Source organism: Meleagris gallopavo, chromosome 1, assembly GCF_905368555.1.
Source record: "Meleagris gallopavo chromosome 1, MGAL_WU_HG_1.1, whole genome shotgun sequence".
NCBI classification, from domain to species: Eukaryota; Metazoa; Chordata; class Aves; order Galliformes; family Phasianidae; genus Meleagris; species Meleagris gallopavo.
In genome coordinates, this window is record NC_139404.1 from 140,478,487 (window position 1) to 140,498,003 (window position 19,517).

At 43.4% G+C, this 19,517-nt stretch overlaps 1 protein-coding gene across 1 annotated transcript in view; it reads left to right on the top strand.

Moving 5' to 3' along the window:
* Positions 1-1,293: 1,293 nt before the first annotated feature.
* Positions 1,294-19,517, top strand: part of FGF14 (fibroblast growth factor 14) — a 378,041-nt gene continuing 359,817 nt past the window's right edge. Inside the window, exon 1 of the mRNA XM_085215548.1 lies at positions 1,294-2,130. Within this exon, the coding sequence (XP_085071674.1) occupies positions 1,923-2,130 (208 nt within the window). The 5' untranslated portion in view covers positions 1,294-1,922. The remainder of the gene's footprint in view (positions 2,131-19,517) is intronic.

The following is a 19,517-nucleotide window of genomic DNA, read 5'->3' on the forward strand; positions in this document are numbered from 1 at the left end:
CTCCCTGTGTAGGACTGCAGCGAGTGGCCCTGCTCAGGAAAGGGAACTTTGTAGGGTTATTTTTGCACTGTAGCACTTGGGAATCCCAGTCATGGCCCAGGACTCCACCATGCAAATACCACAGAATCATAGGGTCATAGAGTCATAGAATATCCGGAGTTGGAAGGAACCCACAAGGATCATTGAGTCCTACTGCTGGCTCCACACACCACCACTTGAAATCCAAACCCAAGGTCTGAGAGCAGCGCCTAAACACTCCATGAACTCTGGCAGCATGGGGCTGTGACCACAGCTCTGGGGAGGATTCCATGCCCACCACCCTGTGATGTAGACCCTTTCCCTAACCCCCACCTGTCCCTCCCCTGACAGCTCCGTGGCATTCCCTCAGGCCCTGTCTCTGACTCAGGGAGCAGAGCTCATCACTGCCCCTCCGCTCCCTGTGAGGAGCTGCAGCCGCCATCAGGCCTCCCCTCAGCTCCTCTGCTCTGCGCTGAGCAGACCAAGGGATTTCAGCTGCTCGCCACACACTGTGCTCTCCAGACCCTCTACCATCATCACAACCCTCCTTTGGATGCTCTCTAATAGTTATAGGTCCCTCTCACTCGGTAGCAGCGCTGGGCTTGATGTACCCCAGGGCAGGGTTGGCCCTTTTGGCTGCCAGTGAGTACTTGCTGGTTGGGATTCATCCTGCCGTCAGCTGGAATGCCCAGATTCCTTTCTGCGGGGCTGCTCTTCAGCTTTTGCCCCCACTGGAGCAAACTCAAGCCTGACCAGAACTCTGTGCAAGCATTACACCAGCAGGGACAGTGTCCAGAAACACCGTTTGGGGGTTGATTTATGTGGCCCACGGCTGCGTTGGCCGTTCCTATCACTGAAACCACTTTACGGACAGAAGTCTGTTTTGGGGGAGGGTGAGACTCCAAGGGTCGGGACCCTCGGGGGTGGGGGAGAGACGCGGGAGGGGGGGCTGCAGGAGGAGGGGGTGGCGATCCGCAGCCGCCCGCTCTCCCTGCGGGGCCGGCCGAGCCGAGCGGTGCCGATCCGCTCCGAGTATTGCCGCACGTGGGTACGTGACGGCGAGCCGGGCCGGCGGGGCAGCGCGGCTCCTCCTCCCCCGGCGCCCGCCGGCGACTGGGCGCCGAGGCTGCGGCGGGCGACGCGGGGCGGGGGGTTGTTGCCTCCTGCGCGGCGGAGCGGGGCGCAGCGGCAGCCGGGGCCGGAGGCGAGTGGCCCGCGCGGGCGAGGGCGGGAGGCGTCGCGGGGCGGCGGGGACTGCAGGGCAGCGGCGGGGGCTGCGGGCGGGGTCCGCCCCGCGGCCGGCAGCCGGTCTCTCCGCCTCGAGCCGGGCTTCGCCGGGTGCTGGTGGTGCGCTCTCCCGCCGCGGGGCTGCACAATGGCAGTCGTTCAGTAGGATGGATCCTGCCGTGGCTTTTGTTCTGCAGATCCACCCATCCTCCTAGCAGTCAAGTGCCAGGCTATGGTTGTCTCTTTGGGGATCCTTCTGCCGCGTTCTGCCGGTGTCTCCGATGAGGTTTTGGCCTCGGCCGGGATTTCTCTACCTTACTTTTCGTTTGGCTTCGCGCTGAAAAGGGATTTTTGTTTTTTTATTTTTGTTTTTGTTTTTTTTCTTTTTTTCTTTTTTTTTCTTTTTTTTTCTTTCTTTTCTTTTCTTTTTTTTTTCTTTCTTTTTTTTTTTTTTTGTGCGTGTGTCTCTTCACGCTTTTGGTTATAATCCAATGTTGATCTAAGGGGAATAACCATTGAGCCCGGCTGAAAAAAAAGCATCCATTGAAAAGTCTCAAAGAAATATACCACGTGAAGAAAAAAAAAAAAAAAAACCAACAAAAAAAAACAACAACAAAAACCAACAAAATAAAAACCAACAAAAACTGTGAGAAGATCGGAATACAACCGCCTTTTCTATGATAAAACTGGTGCCCCTCTTCAGGAGAACTGGTCTCAATTTATTATTATGCAACCGCAAGGATCTCTTCTTTCTCAGGGTGTATAAGCTGCTGGATTGCTTTTCGCCCAAATCAATGTGGTTTCTTTGGAACATTTTCAGCAAAGGATCGCATATGCTGCAGTGTCTTTGTGGCAAGAGTCTTAAGAAAAACAAGAACCAAACTGGTAAGCAATGCATTGCACCGCGTTGTTTTCCTTTATGCTGCCCTGTCTGTTGCTCGCCGAGGTAGATCTGCAATCCTGCCGAGAAGGGGGGATAGAGCGAGGCCGGCACGGACATGCATGTATGTGTATGAATAAGCAAGGAGCGGTACAGATTAGCTTCAGCCACTGTCACCACGGAGAAAATGTATAGATATCTATGACCAAAGGCGACCCCAGGCCGGGCTGCATCTCCTAGTTTCGTGGGCTATTTCTGAGGATGAAACTTTTATATCGGAGGGGCAGCCAGTGCATTCTCCCCACTGTCCCCAGAGCCCATCCTCGGGGCTGTCGGCTGGGAGGGGGCCCGGCCTCGTGCGTGCTGCTGCCAGCCGGCCATGTACCTCACTTTGTGCTCGATTTACAGCGCGTTCCCCCCTCCGCACCCACCCACCTCCCTCAGCTCTCTGAAGTCAGGCCCCCCCACCTTAGCAGTCCCCCCCAGGGACCTCGGGCCAGAGTGGGGAGGTGAGGAAAGGGTCACTTTCCTTGGACCGCTGCCCAGACGGACACTGAGGCGCTGTGCCCCCCCCTCCGTCGCCTGCTGCCGGGCTGACCCCTCCACTCGGCCCCGGCCCCATGGTTGCCTGCAACCCGCATCATGAGCTTCGCTCCGGTCCGGCTCCGACAGGGGAAACTTGCGGTGCATTACATAAGAAATGCAAATGCGGCTGCCCCGGGCCGCCTGGCCCGGTGGGTCACGCTGCTGCTGTTGCATCCTTCCCTCCCGCTCGGGGCGGCCGGGATGCGGCGGGCGGGGGAGCCGGCGGCTTTTCAGGGAAATATGGCCCTCCCACCCGCCTCCCCCCGGGCCCGGGTCCCCCCGGAGCCTGCCTGCTCCCCCAGGCCAGCGGGATGTCCGCAAGCACCTGCGGGCGGGGGGAGGCGAGGGATGCTGCGTGTGTGTGCGTGGTGCGGGTGTGTGCCGGCTGCCCTGCAGCGGCAGCTCCCGAGCAGGAGGCTCCTGACGCCGGCACTGCAGTGTAGTAGATCATAGGCTCTCGTTGCCTCTCTGACACCCCAACACCAACAAGCGGCAGCCCTGGTAACCCGCACCCCTCTCCGCCCCCGGCTCTCGCTTTGCCCAGCTCGGTGCCGCTGCGGAGCTGTGGTGGGTGTCTCGGCGGATTTATTGGCTCCCCACCTCCCCAGGTTCTCCTGTTCTCTCCCGGCTCTGCAGCAGCGAGCGGCCACCTCTCAGAATACCAAAGAGGCCGAAATGCCCCGCTGGGGGCTGGGGAGCGGCCGCAGGCTCAGCTCTCGCGGGCTCCGCTCCCCTTTGGCGCTGCAGCGAGCCTGGGGGGGTGGGGGGAGGCAGCTTCCCCCTGAGGCGGCCGGGGCAGGTCAGCCGGGGGGGGGGGGGCGGCTCCTGCAGGGCTGTGAGCGCAGCGCGGAGCGGAGCTGAGGGGCGATGCTCCGAGAAAGGGTTCAGAGCCGGGGTGGTCTGCAGCTCTTCCAGCCCGCATCCCTGGGAGCAGATCGCAGGCCGGGGTCAGAGGTCCCTCTCCGGCCGCTCCGCTCTGAGCGGAGGGATGCGAAATCTCGGCCCCGCGGCTCCTGGGGAAGGCTCGGCCGGGCCACCGGTATTTGGGCAACAGGCGCTGCTGCTCCGCGGCACTTCCCCTGCGCCAGCTCCGCGGTGCCCGCAGGACAGCGGCGACTCTCCCTCTGCCGGCGGCTCTTCCCGGTCCCCCGCCCCCCCATCCCTCCTTCACCCACCAAACTTTTCGAGAGCTCTTAGGTCTCCCGAGGCGCAGCTACTGCTGAGCTAACCGGGTAGAAAATCGGGCAGGTTGGGCAGCTGCGACCGCAGGTTGCTCAGCTATTTTCGGCCTGATGCACTTTTTTTTTTTTTTTTTTTTTAACTCCTTGAGGTAGCTACTTTCTTTACAGCAGTGGGTGGCTCTTGTCCAGGTGCTCTGTACTGTGCCCTCTCCATGTGCCCACCTCCAAGACTCAGCGGCCACTCTGAGAGCTCTGCTGTGGCAGAGTGAGGCTGAAGCTAGGGGAACACAGTGGATGGTGTCTGGGGCTCTGATGGGGCGGCATCAGCTCTGGGCTATCTGTTGGAATGCTTTGTTTCTTTGTTTCAGATTAGAGATCCTGGAAAGTGCCTTTTGTTCCCTATAACTATTCACCTCCATTAGGAGAAAACTTTGAGGATGAAGTGTGGCTTTGCTTGCTCTGATTCTTTTTTGTAGGGCTTAAGGGGATATGGGAAGGAGAGTACCTCTGAGTGGTTTTTAAAGCCAACAGAGGAAGAGCCAAACATTTTTCACCCAAAGCCAGCTGCCCATGGGAGATAGGTTGGTTGGCTGGAGCGGGACATGTCCCCATGGATCACATTTCCCTCCTGGTGGCATCCAGCAGACAGAGGATGTATCACATTTCCTCTCCATTTACCTCCAAGGAGAGGCATCTCTCCAATTCAGTCAGGGGTGCTGACAGGAGAGTAGATGGAAATTGGCATTGCTATTAATATGTTGCTGATAAAGGAGTTTAGTTTCTGGTATTATCAATCACAGATCAATCTCAGGCACAAAACCTATTTAAAAAGAACTTCTGACGTGTGGGTTGTGCCTAAACCGGGATCTCTGTGTCATTCCCATAGAGCAGTCAGGCTACTCTTTCATGGCTGCTCATTGTTTAAAAAAGTTTCTAAGCATAGTCATGCAAAATGAAAACAGAAGCTTGGGTTCTGCTCATAACATCTATGGTGAAAATCGTTATCCCTATCTGAAGTAAACACAGGCCACCCTGCATTTCTAACTCATGGAAAACAAATCTCATACTGAAAGACTAAGAGCCTCAGTAGGCTGCAGGATTGGGCCCTTGCAGTGCATTTCAAGCAGATTTGAAAACATCTCTGACTGCTTAACCCCACCATTCCTACACTGTTATGAGATCCATGGTGTGTTTCTTTCCCTTGGATGTAAAACTGCCTATTTATGTATATCTCACCTACTGAAGTTCTGTCCTCTGTGGAATACATTTTCTAAATTTATACAAATTTGATTATTGTTGATCAAATTAGATTGCATATTCTCCTTGTTAAGGGGTGAAATTTATGCCTGCTCATGAATCCCCCTCCTGTGGTGAAATGCTTACACCCAGCTCAATGTCTGCTAATGATGGACCATTTATAACTGAGTTCAGATATACAAAGGATGACTTACACTTAGAGAAAACGTGATAAATGTATTTACAGATATCATTTGTTCAAATATTTATGTGTATGCAGTTTTCCTTTGAGAATGATATTTATTCTTCTTACCTGCTTAGATTATGCTAAATATATTAATTTTGAGCTAAAATACCCATTGACTGCAAATTTAGGGGAGGAATGATTTAGACATTCAGAATTGGTCCTCGTGCAAAGGTTTTCTGCCTGGTCTATAAAAACATCATCTGAAGAGGAGAATGAGCTTGAAACTGGAAATCGGTTCTTCAAGAGGACTTCATGACATTAAAAAAAAAAGCAGCAGCAAAGCAGTAGAGAATTACAGCAAGTGCTTAGTGGTAGTTTGTGGGGTCACTACTGAGATTTCTGTGTAACTGCAGAATGAGATGCTGTACGTCTAGAAGGTGATTGGCCAGATGAAGCAGCTGTGTGCAGACCGAGCTGTGCTGAGTACTCATAGACGTCAGGCTGCAGTGTGCCTGTAGCACTGCATCCTGCTGGAGCGGGCTGCTTGTGGCCAGGGTGATCCTGTTTCTTTGGGAGCAGTGGCTCATTTCTATATCTCATTCTGATGAAGAACTCCCTTATGGTTTTGGACACACCATTCCTGCCCTTTGCCTGGCTTTTCTGCTTGTTAAAAACTGCAGACAGTTTCTAACACGGCACAAACGTGCTGCTGATGGCTTTGTTTAGCTCATTACGTTTCAGTGAATAATAGCTTTTTAGAGACAAATTACTAGACAAGTCTGCTGAACAACTTACTGAATAGTAAAACCTTGCTTTTAAATGCTAAAATCTCTGTTGTGAAAAAACCTGTTGCTGTGTAGCAGAGGCTTGAATAATTAACGTACCAGGAGCTACTTGCCACTGCATGGAAAGGCTGCATACAACAGACAGAGTACCTGGAAATAGACTTTGCAGGACTGAAACCATATGTTAGTTCAGACAGAGCACACTTCATGCAGTGTGTTTCAGCTGACAGAACACACTGGGAGCTGGGAAGAAAGTCTTCTTTTTGCAGGCCATGTGATGAAATGCTCAAAGGAGTACATTCATCTTCAGACTGGATATTAAAAGAATTATTTATCATGTGCTTGAAGTGGATCCTGACATGTTATGAGCCACTCAGATGAACTGACAATTATAATTGCAAAGAGATGGTGCTTATCTCTGTGATGGGCTGAACTAAGAGTGAGCAGAATGTATGCATGCAGTGTGTCCTTTTGAGTATACTGTACAGTGAAGGTAAATAGCAAACAAAGCTGCTATTCAAATCAGGAACACACTGTCTTTGAAGAGGATCTTTTTGAGGGTGAAGCCTTGGAATTATTAAGTGACAGACTTCTAATGGATAAATGAAATGCAGAATTTGTCTGTCTGCAGCCTACTCTATTAAAAGCACTCACATTAAATAGTATAAAGGGAAGTAAACAGTTGCCGATGAGAGAGTGTTGAGACGTCAGAATAATAGCATCCAGAGTAAAAGTCAGAATAATAACATCTTCTGTACTAAAGTTCAATATTGTGTTGAACAGAACCAGTATTTTAATAATGAGAGAGTTAATACTCGATGGTTGTGTATGATAAACTGGATCAAGTGGCACTCCATTGGTGATAGAAATTGATGATGTAATTTTAATGTCCGTATTCTGTGTTTGGACTCTGACACCTGCTTATTTTACTTTTAACTTCTAACTGGGAACAGCATGAGGAATTGCATCCAACAACTTTACTGTTTGTATGCAGGAGGTAGTAGCCTGGAAATTACTTGGCCTGATCATTTGGTGGCACTGAAATTAGCCAGGTCCCATAGGAAGTAGAACTGTACCAAGGTTAAACATTTTAATTCCACTGGAATTGTTTAGGCTTTTCTATCAGACCATGACACAAAATCAGCTGTAATCCCTGACGAAAGATTTGTTTTGAGGAGATTCCAGGAAGGTATGACATGGGAATAGACTTCGCTGTTCTCTGAGAATTCATCACATCACCCATGTTTTCTAATGTAGCTGTAATTTAAAAAGATAAGAATAGGATGAGGATGAAGAATGTGTAGGACTGGTGCCTCAGCTGTTGAACATCTCCTATCTCCAGCACCAAGCAGTAGTTGGAGTAAAAAAAATATAATAAACAGGGCAAATCTACATTTGATCCTTCCCCTAATATATCCTGCCATTTTTCAATAATTACTAGACTTTCATAAATCTCTTTCTTCAGGCCTCTGTGTTTATCAGGCTCTGAAGGAGCTATGCACCTTTACTTGTCAAAGAGCATTTCTATTTCAACCTTCAAAACCTTTGCATGTCTCCTCATGAGGATCCATGTAACTGTGTGCTGTGCTGTGGAAAGGGCACGGAGGGGTTGTGCTCCTTTTGTCTTCTTTGAAAAAACAGAGGTGGACCCTACTATTCCCAAATTTGCTTTTGTGGTTATTCCTGAGGAATTTTTCAGGGGAACCTTATCTATAAGGTGAAGGTCAATTCCTTTGCAGTGCATTCTTCCTTGAACTGCCAGAACACAAGCAGCATTTCTATAGTCTCTATTCCCAGTAGATAACTTGCCTTTGCTTAGGATGTGAGATGTCTCTGACTTCTGAGAACAGAGATGAGATGACAGCTGACACATCCCTTTGCATGGGGAATCTGCTTTTGTGGTCCTGCTGCAGCCAGTGGATCTTCTAGGCCTATGGGGTACAGAAGCACCTTCCACAAAACAAGTTTCCACAAAGCCTTTCTTTTTGAGGGAAAAAGTGGATATTGCTGCTTGAACAAGCTTTTAAGGAATGAAGCTCTAGTGTCACTGAAAACTAGAATTTATACACTGTTGAACAGTTGGAACAGAAGAGAGAGTCTGCATATAAAATCAAAGTCTTCTGTTTACATAAGAACCTCTTGGTTCTCAGCAGGAAATCTAGAAGAATTTCATTGTCCCTTAATGAGGTTTTGAGTTGAAAATGTTAATTTAAAGAAAACAAGTTTGCCAGACTTGTTACTTTTTCAGTAAATGTATTTCTAAGCGTGTCTTGCTACATTTAAACAAGATGCCCAGATAACAGTTCCCAGTTTCACACTTCTCATCAGAAAAGTGCTTTGTGGAGTACTGCTTCTGCCTGGTAGTTTCAACACATATCATTCATTGCTAAGATAGGTAAATTTACAGACATTAAATGACATGAACAGGAAATAACAGCAAAATGTAGAGGAAAATATAGGAAAAGATGTGGAAAAATTATAAAGTAGGGAGTTCCTTAAAAAAAATATTCCAGAACTCATTAGCATAACAGTATCTTACAAAATAGATTGTCCTATCAGGAATATCTCAATGAAAGTTAAAATAATAGTAATGCTTATTAATTCTTAGGGCTCATGGCATGAATAAAATAGTTTACAGTTTAGATATTCTTGCAACTAGAAAGTGTTTGTGGATACACATAACTGCTATTAGTCCCTGAGAATTTGAACCCAAACATGGTTTTGATGGATTATCCCACTGAGAGATCAACCTAACATTTCAGATGTGAATTAACTTCAGGTCAAATGTGATTTTGTGTCTTGAAGTCTTTAAGCTTGCACTAAAATCTATGTTTTTAAACGGCATTAACAGGTGGATTAAAACTTGTGGAGACTTGTGTCCCCCAGCAACTTCCTCCTAGACCTGTTACTTTGTTTCCACATAGTGAATTTCTGGCTCAAAAAACAAGATTATACAGACTTTCAGTACCAATATTTGGTAATCTCCTGGGTTTACTCAGACCTGTTGCATCTCCATGAATATGACCTTGACCCATCCCAGACACTGCAACCTCCACTGTAGACTTTCGCATCTCTGTTTTTTCAGCAGCTGCTTGTGCAGACACCTCACTTTTTTTCTTTGGATTAGGATCTGTGAGGAAAATTAACCCTTAATTATGTTTTTTTTCTGATGTTTTTAAGTTTCCATGCTTTGAGTAATTAGCTAGCGGCAGTGAGCAGAGCTACCTCACAGGTTATACTGAAGTAACTGATATTTACGATAAATGATGAATTGTTCTCTGTTTTATGGGGCATGAGCTGTATGAGTGATTAGTTTCCCACTTTCTGCTAATTTACAGTAGCAGAACAGTCACAGAAGAACATAAATGTAGAGGCAGCAAAGCAACAGTGACTGGTTAGGAAAAGACAGTAAAGTCAGCAAGAGGACTTGTTTCTTGTTTGAGGATAAAATACTTTACGTGGGATTCTGCAGTTAAAGAAGGGCAACTCAGCTTCCAGGAAAATTTTCTGGATAATATCACTGATCTTTTCTTCCTTGACCTGGAACAGAACAGGTTGTAGGTCCTGGCATTGTCTGCTCACAGAGGTGCCACGTGGCTCCTTAAAGCTGCTCCCAGGAATTGTCAGAGAACTTCACACATGTCCATAACTTCCGCAGGGTACAGACAGAGTGAACTTGTAGTCTGCGTCTTCTTTACCTCTGATTAACCTTTCATTAAGCTTTGATTAACCTTGTTTGCCATTCATTGGACTTCATATTTCATACTGCGGTTTGGAGACATTATTGTATGAGAAGATTATAACTTGCCCTTGTAATGCAATATACTCTTGGGTTCCTGCTGACTGGGGACATTTGTGACAAAACAGGTGACTGTATACATTTTACCTCCCTGTATTCTGAAATATTGAGCTCTGCTTGCATGCAAAAGAATTTGAAACATGTTGAAGATTCACCTTTGAAACTGTTTCTGTGGAACAGCACCTAAAAAGAGTACAGGATAGTTTTACAGCAAATATGTCATTACGTAGCGATAGTGTTGAAGACCAGCGTTTTCTGAGAAAGGCCTTATTTTTTTTTTTTTTTAATGCTGACAATGGTGAAGTTGTAGAAATGTAATAGGAGAAGAAAAGTGGTTGTAGCTTCCTCAGCAATAGCTGTCTGGGTAAAATCAATGAGTTTAATCATGGTGGGAGGAATGGGTGCCAAGGAAGTAGGAATGGATTCATTGTGATTTTGTGTTCAGCTGTCTTTCCTCATTTCAGATTGTCTTTGCAGTTTATAAAAGATGATATTTCTGGGGTGTTTCTGACATGAAGCAGAATGAATACTGTGATTTGTGGGCACACAAGATATTCCCTCTTCACTGAACGTTTTCAATGGAAGTGTACTTTAGAAGACACTGGCTTTCTTAGTACTATGAAAGAACATATCAATTTTGAGCATTGCCATACACCAATGAGGAAAAATGCAATCCAAGGATTTCCTCAAAGTGCTGAATTAGACATGGTGCTTGCTCTTAAAAAAACCCAAATCATTAAAGACAATGAGAAGAAAAAAATAACCTAAGGATATACAGATGAAAAACATGTCATTTTAATGTTTATCTACTTAACTTTGTGACCTCTTAGACGGTGGATCAGAATGATTTTATCCCAGCCGGACCAGCTGCCTATAGGATGACAAAAGAGGTGGCAGTTTAGGACCTTATAACCAGAGCAGAAGTAAACTGTAAGTTGTGCAGGCTAGGTTAAAACCTTTTAATAAAATGTCAGGAGAAATGGCAAAATGAAAGTTTATTACATTTTCTGAGACCAATTTTCTTTTGCTTTCAGTGACTAACTGCAATGATTATGGCTTAAGTTGGCTGCCATGCTAATAAATTTCAGATGGAAGATTAGAAAAAGATAAATACTAAGCCCTTCTAGTTATATATATAGGTAAAGAATTTGGGGGTGGAACTTGATGAAGTTAGAACAAAAGTAAGTCAGAATGTGATGTTAGTACATTAGGTGAGATTTTTTTTAAAGTGCTATATAGATGATACTTGAATAGTGTGGGATGCTCTCTCTCCCACTTATTCTCAGAGGGAGATGAAAAACCAGAATGACAAAAGAAATTATAAAGTAAATAATAAAGGGATTAAAGGAATCTGTAGTCATTTAGAAAGGTTGGCAATAGAAAGTCCTCCAGGCAAACAGTCTACTTATCAACTGAAGAGCAAACAGACCTGAAATTTAAGGACATTTTCATGGAAAACATCTATTTCTAGAAGTGTTCCTTTACCAAGGACACATAAGAGTTATATTTGATAAGAGTCTAGATTCTCTGAATGTATTCCATTTATAGCTATCTTGCTAAAGGTGAGATACCCTTGTAAATGTTGCTTTGCTTTCACAAATGCAGGTACTCTCATGAGTCTATTGTTCACTGTTGCACAGCTCTGAAGCAGTGGCCTCCAGGGTGACCTTTGCTGAGTATCCTGTACTGCTTGCCTCCTTGCTGGCATGTGGATGTCTGCTATCCATCTGCATGAGCATGCCTAGCAGCCCTTGCTGTTCTGAACCTGCATGGGCATGAAATACCCTCCATGTGCCCTAGCTGCCCGGGTTAACACCTACAGGCTCACCAAAGGATTGGCACTTGTATCTGCCTGTGAGGGAGGACATCAAGGTAACCTTAAACTGTTGGTGTATCTGCTGCTGAGAGGAAATATATTCTTTTCCCCACCCAGAAATTTGATTTAGAACACAACTATTAAAATGCAGCATCTATGGTTCTTTGGATCTTTGGCTAGGTGAATCTTCTCATCAGATACCATCAACTGAGCAATATAGATGTATCCAACACTGGAAGCATTTATGTAGCTTTTTTTCTTTACTGAGAGGTTTCAAAGGCATTTCTACACTCCTGTGGGCATTAGTGCAGGTTTGACATTAATTTGAGTTTTTCTTCCCATACTTTTTTATATCCACAGCCAAATAGGCCAAGAAGGTTAGGTGATATTGAGACCAAACAGATCACCATAAATCTCCAGTAATAAGCTTATTCTGGAGATCTTAAAGTAATGTTGAAGGGAAATACAGTCTTTTCTTGTTAACAGTTGACAAGTAATGATTGTACGACCTATACTACTTCAGCTGGGCTTTGATATCCTTCCCCCACCTTAAACTCTTTCTACTAGCTGGGAAACTGAAGCCTCAGTTCATACTATTTGATTAAAGAGGGAGAGGGATTAATCCATGGCCAAATGGCTCTGACTGTCTCCTTCCAACATGAGCATTTCTGTGATTCTATATTGTTTCCATATTGTAGAAATTGTATTGTGGCTCAGATGTGGGATGTTCTCTTATCTTTAAGAACAGGTTAAATCTGATATAGTTTGAGTGTTCAGAAAAATGAAACTGGATTTTCTTATTTTGTGTTGCTTATACAAAAGGACGTGAGGTTCAACTCAGAACTGGAAGCCCGTGGATGCAAATAGGAAGTCCTGAACTTAGTCTTGCTTCCTTCCTTGTGAGCAATATAAAAACATCCTTACTGAAATCATTTATATATGTCAACAAATGTCTCATATAACAGACCTGAATAGGCTGGTAATAAAATAAAGCAAAGTAATTTAGCAAAGAGACAAGGCACACTGGTTTTCCCCTAGTGGTTACCAGACTGTAGTATTTCCTGCTTGCTTAAGTTGCTTATTTGCTCTTGGATTATTATTATTATTATTATTATTATTATTATTTTTGATTGACCCAACAAAGAAGAGTTTTGTTGCAAGAAAATGCCTTCTTGAATTTAGCTGTGTGAACCAACACAACTCAAAGAAATGGAGTTCATTCTAGCTGGAGATGTTTGATATTTTCAGAGCAGCTCTTCAGTCCTTAAGCCAAACATTTAGAAGTAAATGCAGAGTATAACAGATTGAACACTGTTAGATATTTTGGAGGTTAACTGGGGCTTATTATTTAAAAAGTTTGGGAATGATTCAGGAGTTGGACTCGATGATCCTGATGGGCCCCTTCCAACTCAGGATATTCTATGATTCTGTGTCCTCATTTCTAATAGTTACCAGCATCTTTAGCTGATTTGGGTAGAGAGAGCTAGCTGATGCGGTCCGAAACTATCCTGGACCTAAGTAACAAGTGTGGATGATCAAGGGTCTAGCACTTTTATTTAACAGTATAAGCAAAGCCAAACATGACCAGAAAGCCTCTTTCAACTTCACTAAGGCAAGTATGAGCCTCTTCCTATAAAATAGAATGTATTGTTCCAGGGTAAGGAAGAGCTGAAGGGCAGGAATTTTCCTCCATTTCTAAATTAAACCTTTCTCTCCAACTTCACAGACTTGCACTCACTTTCTTTCACACCGATCTTATTAGGGATCACCCTTTCACCTGTGTGTGTATGTGCAGCAAAGCTGGTTGACCAACTAAGTAACATGTTGTTTCACTGCATGTTTATTTTCCATTTGTTGAGCTCTCTGAAATCAATCTGAGCTGCTGCTGCACATGCTTCTTGATGTTCCTTTTAATTAAAAGATATCTATTTCTTCCTATGTGGCTACAAGTCCCCTCTTTTCTTATATAGTTGTGAGGAGTGTGACTAAAGAAATTGCTACTGATTATTGATGTTTAGTGTATTTTAGCAGGCTAAATCTGGATCATGGTCTGATAATTAAAAGGGTCTGACTTATAGTCTGATAGTATGTTTCAGTATATATATGTGCATTTTACCTATATTAGTGAGAATTAGAGATCGTAAACCAGTTGTATATGTGCATTTTAAGGGAAAATCAGTTTGTACCAATTGGAATCACTTAATTCCTTCTTCTGAGGATTCAAAAGGTATGTTTACTCTTGCATTAACTGCTAAATATCAGAAGCTTGAATTTAAGCAGTGGATTTTCCTCCTTCTATGAACTCCCTAAAAATCTTAGTGTAGTCCTTACTTGTACTGTTTCTTTGCAGATTATAAATCTGAAGAAACCCAAGGATCATTACTTAATCTGGGATAAAGAAGAGTGTATATTTAACACAAAAAGAAATGTGTTTGCATTGCCTACAGTAAACCCAACTGTGAAATGCTCTGATGTTAGGATATAGTTTTGTTTTGCCTTAAAACAGAGCGCAGTGGAGGGCAGTGTTCAGCATGTGGACTTGTCACAGAGGTGGGATTTTTGACCGTGAGGCCATTCATGTGACGGAAGTAGCTTTTGCTTGAGGAGGGAAAGGGAGAGTTTTTCACTTCTGGCTGTGCTTTGAATTTTTGTTTTCTTTTTCTTGCTAACTTTAAATATTCAGATTGTTTCTGACTAGTGCACCACTCTTTAGTCTCCATAAGGAAAAGACCCTTTATTTTCTGTAGAAGACAATAATTTTCTTGTACAGATTAAATGGTTCTGTGTCTAAGCTACTCTTATTTCAATAATTCCTACAGCATCATTCTAAGCCTCCTCCATCTTCTTGTCTATTTTGACTTACAGTGGCTAATTTGCAGAACAAGTGTGTCTTCTCTAGTTTGCATCCAAGGGAATTAACACATAATGAAAGTAATCTAGATCTACAGAAACCAAGTAGAGCAAGCAGCAAATGAAGAGCTGAATGAAGAACAACTCTCCACTCTCATGCACATAGTCCTCCTGGGTTTTCCTTCTAAAGAGAATTGAGGGCTTTTTTTTTCACAGAATCTGTAAGTTCTCGTTTTTACCTTTTCACATTTTTCTTTCATTCTGTTAGGAGCAGGCAATGGAGGAAACCAGAACAAACCAGATTTTACCCAAGCAGAAGTCTCATTTTGTCAGACACGATGAAGGGAGGAGAATTTGCATTTGTTTGGACAGAATCATAGATTATATTGAGTTGGAGAGGATATGGAAGGATCATTGAGTCCAACTCCTCGCTCCGCAGAAGACCACCCAAAATTCAAACCCAGTATCTAAGAGCACTGTTTAAACACCCCTTGAATTCCTTCAGGTTGGGGCTGAGAGCCTGCTACATGCCCACTGCCCTCTGGTGAAGGACCTTTTACTGATATCCAATCTGAACAGAGACAGGAGGATGCTGAAGCTCTTCTGTGACCTTATTGTTTATATCAGCCCATTCATTGATCAGCAAGAGCTGATGTTGCCTTAGGGATATTTGGGTTGATGATCTCCCATGAAGGACCTCAAAGCAAATTTTTAAAACGAAGGGCTTGCCCGAGTTAGCAGGAATTTTTAATCCTTTTGAAAAATCCTTCCCCAAAACAAGAATATAAAAGAATGTAATTTCAAATTACTAACATTGCAGTATGCAGACAGTGAGCAAGCTGCCTGGCAGTCCTTTCCACTGATACTCAGCACTGATTTTTTCTCCCTGAGAGGGATGTGCAAAAACAGTACCCCAAGTCCCTGATATAATCTTTTTTTTTTTTTTTAAATCCAGTACAGAAAATTCTGGCTAGTGCAGAAAGATGTGGCATCTGTTGCTATTAACAGTACTTTTCAAAGGGTAGCACTAAGAATACTAATTCCTTGAGAATTAGATTTAATGGTGAGTTTATGAAATTTGTGAAAGAGCACTGGTAGAATGGCTGCCCTGGAGTGTACCAACTCACATTATGGGCCAGTAGGTAACATCCTGCCCAATTAACTCTTCAAACTGACTTCAAAATGAGGGTCCATCACTGAAACAAAACATGAAGATTCTTACTTGATGTTCAGTGCTGTTTGACTTAGGAGGGCAGCTGAAGCAGAGGGCTCCGCAACACTGAACGCACTGTTCTTTGTGTCCTCTGCCTTTTGATCTGAGGTTGCACAGAAGCAGTCAGGCAGCCGAGTTGGTGAAGCAGTATTTTCTGGAGGAACCAGTTATATGAAATTCATTTAAATTAGTGGTGAGCGGTGCTGCATTAACAATTGTCTTAGTGATAATAAGGAGGAGTGCCCAGAGTGTAGTACTTCATGTGCTCAGATTGAATCTGCACTCCAAGAGGAGCCAGATCTTTTGTCACTCCCAATGCTTTCTTTCAGAAAGAGCTGCACCGAAGCTTTCTTGCTCAGATATTTTTACAACATCTTTTTTACATCAGTATGTGTTTGCTTTCTTCTTTTTTTTTCTTTTGTTCATAACTAGGCAAACTGCTAGCACACTCTTTTCAAGGTCAGGAATTAGCCATTGCTTCTACATTTCCTGTCACAGCCTTGTGAAAAGACAACATTTTAGCTTTAGTATTCCACTGCAGATGACTAGGTAGACTGCTGTTGCCCCTGGATGCACAGTAACCTAGTTAGAGATTAGGCAGTGCTTTAATTTGTTATCCAATTACAGAGTACTTTAACCTGTATTTCCTCTCCTTTGCCCACAGAAGATACAGGAAATTAATTTTATCAGCGTTGTGGTTTTTACCACAGTCCATCTGCTTATTCTCTTCCTTCCTGCTTCAGCTCTCACTTTTTATCTTCATTTCAGACAAATTTGTTAGAAGCAGGGTGAAAATCCTGCTTTAGAACAACCAGCTGGTACATTTTTCCACCCGGGAGTGGGTTCTGGAGCAAGGCTTCCTCACCGCTCTTCCCATTCCTGCAGGTGCCCTACAAAGTCACTTCACATCCTGTGCTGCAGTGGAACAATGCATGTTTCTATGCATTTTAAATCCTGGCAGATTTTAAAAAACCTGAGAGCGAGGACAGTACTGCTGTTCTCCATGACAGATCTCCTGGTCTTCTTCTCATCCCTCTAGCAATGGGAGAAAGAACCATGGAGCCTTCTTTTAACACCAGAGTGACAATTTCTGCTTAACCGTGCTGCCAGGTGGATTTAAATGTGGCGAAGGTGTTTTGTAATGTAGGAGAGAAGAGATTTTGAGCTTTTGAGTTAATTTTCCTGTGGGGTAAATAGTGCCCTTCTGAAAGCAAGCTCTGCTCAGAACAAATTGGGGTGAATAACAGATGGAAAGGGAGAAAGCTTCTAAAATTGCTCTGAAGAGCACAAACCTGGCTAGTTGTGGCAGCTAGCCTGTGTGTAGTAGGATTTGCATGTGTGGAGTCAAGGGAGGAAAAACAAAGGCCATTAAATCCATTTATACCCAGATGTCCTCCTGCACATGAACTTTGGTTTTGATCCTGAGGTCTCGAAATATTTCACTATTACTACTAAAAGTTTTCCTGCTCCACAGAAGGTGAAAAAACAAAGTTTTAATTCCAGTTTAGAGAGCCTTCCTGCTCTTCCTCTATTATCCTTGCTGCGTGCTCCTCTCCCTTCCTGCTCTTCCAGACTCATGGGTACCACATGTCTGTTAATGCTTATCAAATTACCTTTATTTTGATTCTTCTCCTACATGCTGCAGCCATTTCAGTTGTGCCCTCTCAACTTCACTCCATCTCTGGGCATACTGTAATGAAGATTTAAAAAGATATCTAAATTAGAGTCAAATAATTGTATTTATGATATATTTAGGATATACAAGGACATGAAAGACCACTCAAAGGCCAACTTTAGTATTGGTGTCCTGATGTCTCAAAGTTTGGTGGGCACAAAGAAGTACGACGGATTTTTCAGTGGGTGATAATTCTACCACATTTTGTTTCTTTGTGGATAAATTTTAGTTTAAAAAGTCTTGCGAGAGGTAAGCAGGTTAACACACATTGTACAAATGCCCATTCTACTGTTAACAGATTGCAGAATATTCTTGAAGGTAGAATGCAAATGTCAATGGAAGGACTGGGGTAGTGGTTTAGCTTTAATGTCTGAGAATATCAAGTGATTCACAAAAAAAGCCTTTTCATTTGGAGCATTTGAGGCCCAGACCAAAGTCCTTTTCACTAAGTGTGATCAGTACTCTTGTCTTCAATGAATTTTTAAGAGAAATTTGTCTTATGCTGATATAATCTGTGGATGGAAGGTGCAATTGGCCTGTTTCTGTTTTAGAGGAAATAACATTCAGTTTCTTAACCAGAGTCTTTCCCAGAGGTATAGTTTTACCAGTGCATTTCAGCATTGTAATAAGTTCAGTGAAGAGCTCAGTCTTTCCAAAGCTATATCCTTTTGGCTCACAGGCCTATTGGTGTCTCAATCTCTCCAGGTGAAGCTGCTACCATCTGATTGTGTTACAAGGATTAATAGCAAAAAGCATGTACAAATTTACTATGATTAAGATGAGTTATTCCTGAAAACAGTGTAAATGTTGTGTTTATCCTTTAAACACCAGGAACTTATTCTTTTCGAGTGTCTTTCCTCCTATCTTTTGGGTTTTTTTGCTTTCTCTTTGCTCCTGGAGACTGGACGAAAAGCACTGCACACTGTTTTCGCTCCCTCCCTGAAGGTTTGAACTCTTTCTGTCTTATATTATCCCTCATGAGGCTAAATAAGGTCTGATTTTACTGCATTAACTGGCTCGCAAAATAGCGTGTTTGCAATGAGCTTCACACTGTATATTCTGTGCCACTGAATCAAATCTCAGGCTGTAGCTTTGAAGAGGTATCCGTGCAAAGATTGCAATTCATACATTTCTTGTGCCTGAACTGGTGCTTTTCGTTCATATCCTGAGCATAAAAGAAAAATACTGCCTACATTAAAGGCTGAGCTGATGCAAGAACCACTGAGGTTGCTGGGCCAAAGTTGTCACTTGGGTAAACAGATGAAGCCACACTGACTTATCTTTTTATAAACTGGCACTCATCATGGTACATAGCTTTCCTAAAAGATCTGGTTTAGGAATAGTCTGGAGGCCTAATGCGATAAACAAACAATGAAACAAAGTTGCTTTTGGGACCTTATTCATTGAGGTGGTAAACATACAGCAAAATAGTTAAGAAAGAAAATGAAAGATATTTAGGGTATTTTTATAGCTCAGAGTAAGAATAATGTTTGTATTTAGTAAGAAGCATGAAAACAAATAAAAATGAATTCCATTTACATTTTTTTATTTAATTCTATTTTAGCCTAAGGTGATTTTACTTATATAAATATGAAAACATACTACTGATATCTTAAGAATGTGCTTTAGAACTTAATGACTACTCTTTGTTTATTCTGTTTAGCTTGATCCTAAAGAAATTTCAGTGTGAATCTCTGTCTAGGAAAATATTCCAGAGATACAAGAAAGATAATGCTTCATTTGTCTTACCAGTAACTTGCCCTCCCTTAGAGCTAAATAGGTCACAGAAGCTATAGGCGTAGAGGCACTGAAGACTTGCTGGTGTACATATTCTCTTTTAGAACTGAGATCGGAAACCTATATTGCCTGAAATACCTTTTCAGGGACAAAGAAAAAAAATAGGAATAACGTCATCGAATGGTTAAAATAGAGTTTTGGACAGTCTCTGTTCTTCATCTGAAGATCACACAATGATTACTGCTGTCTGCCCAGATTCAGCACTGCAGTGGGGAGAACAAAGGAAAGGATTTTATTACTGACTGCCTCTACTTTGTCTACATAGTAT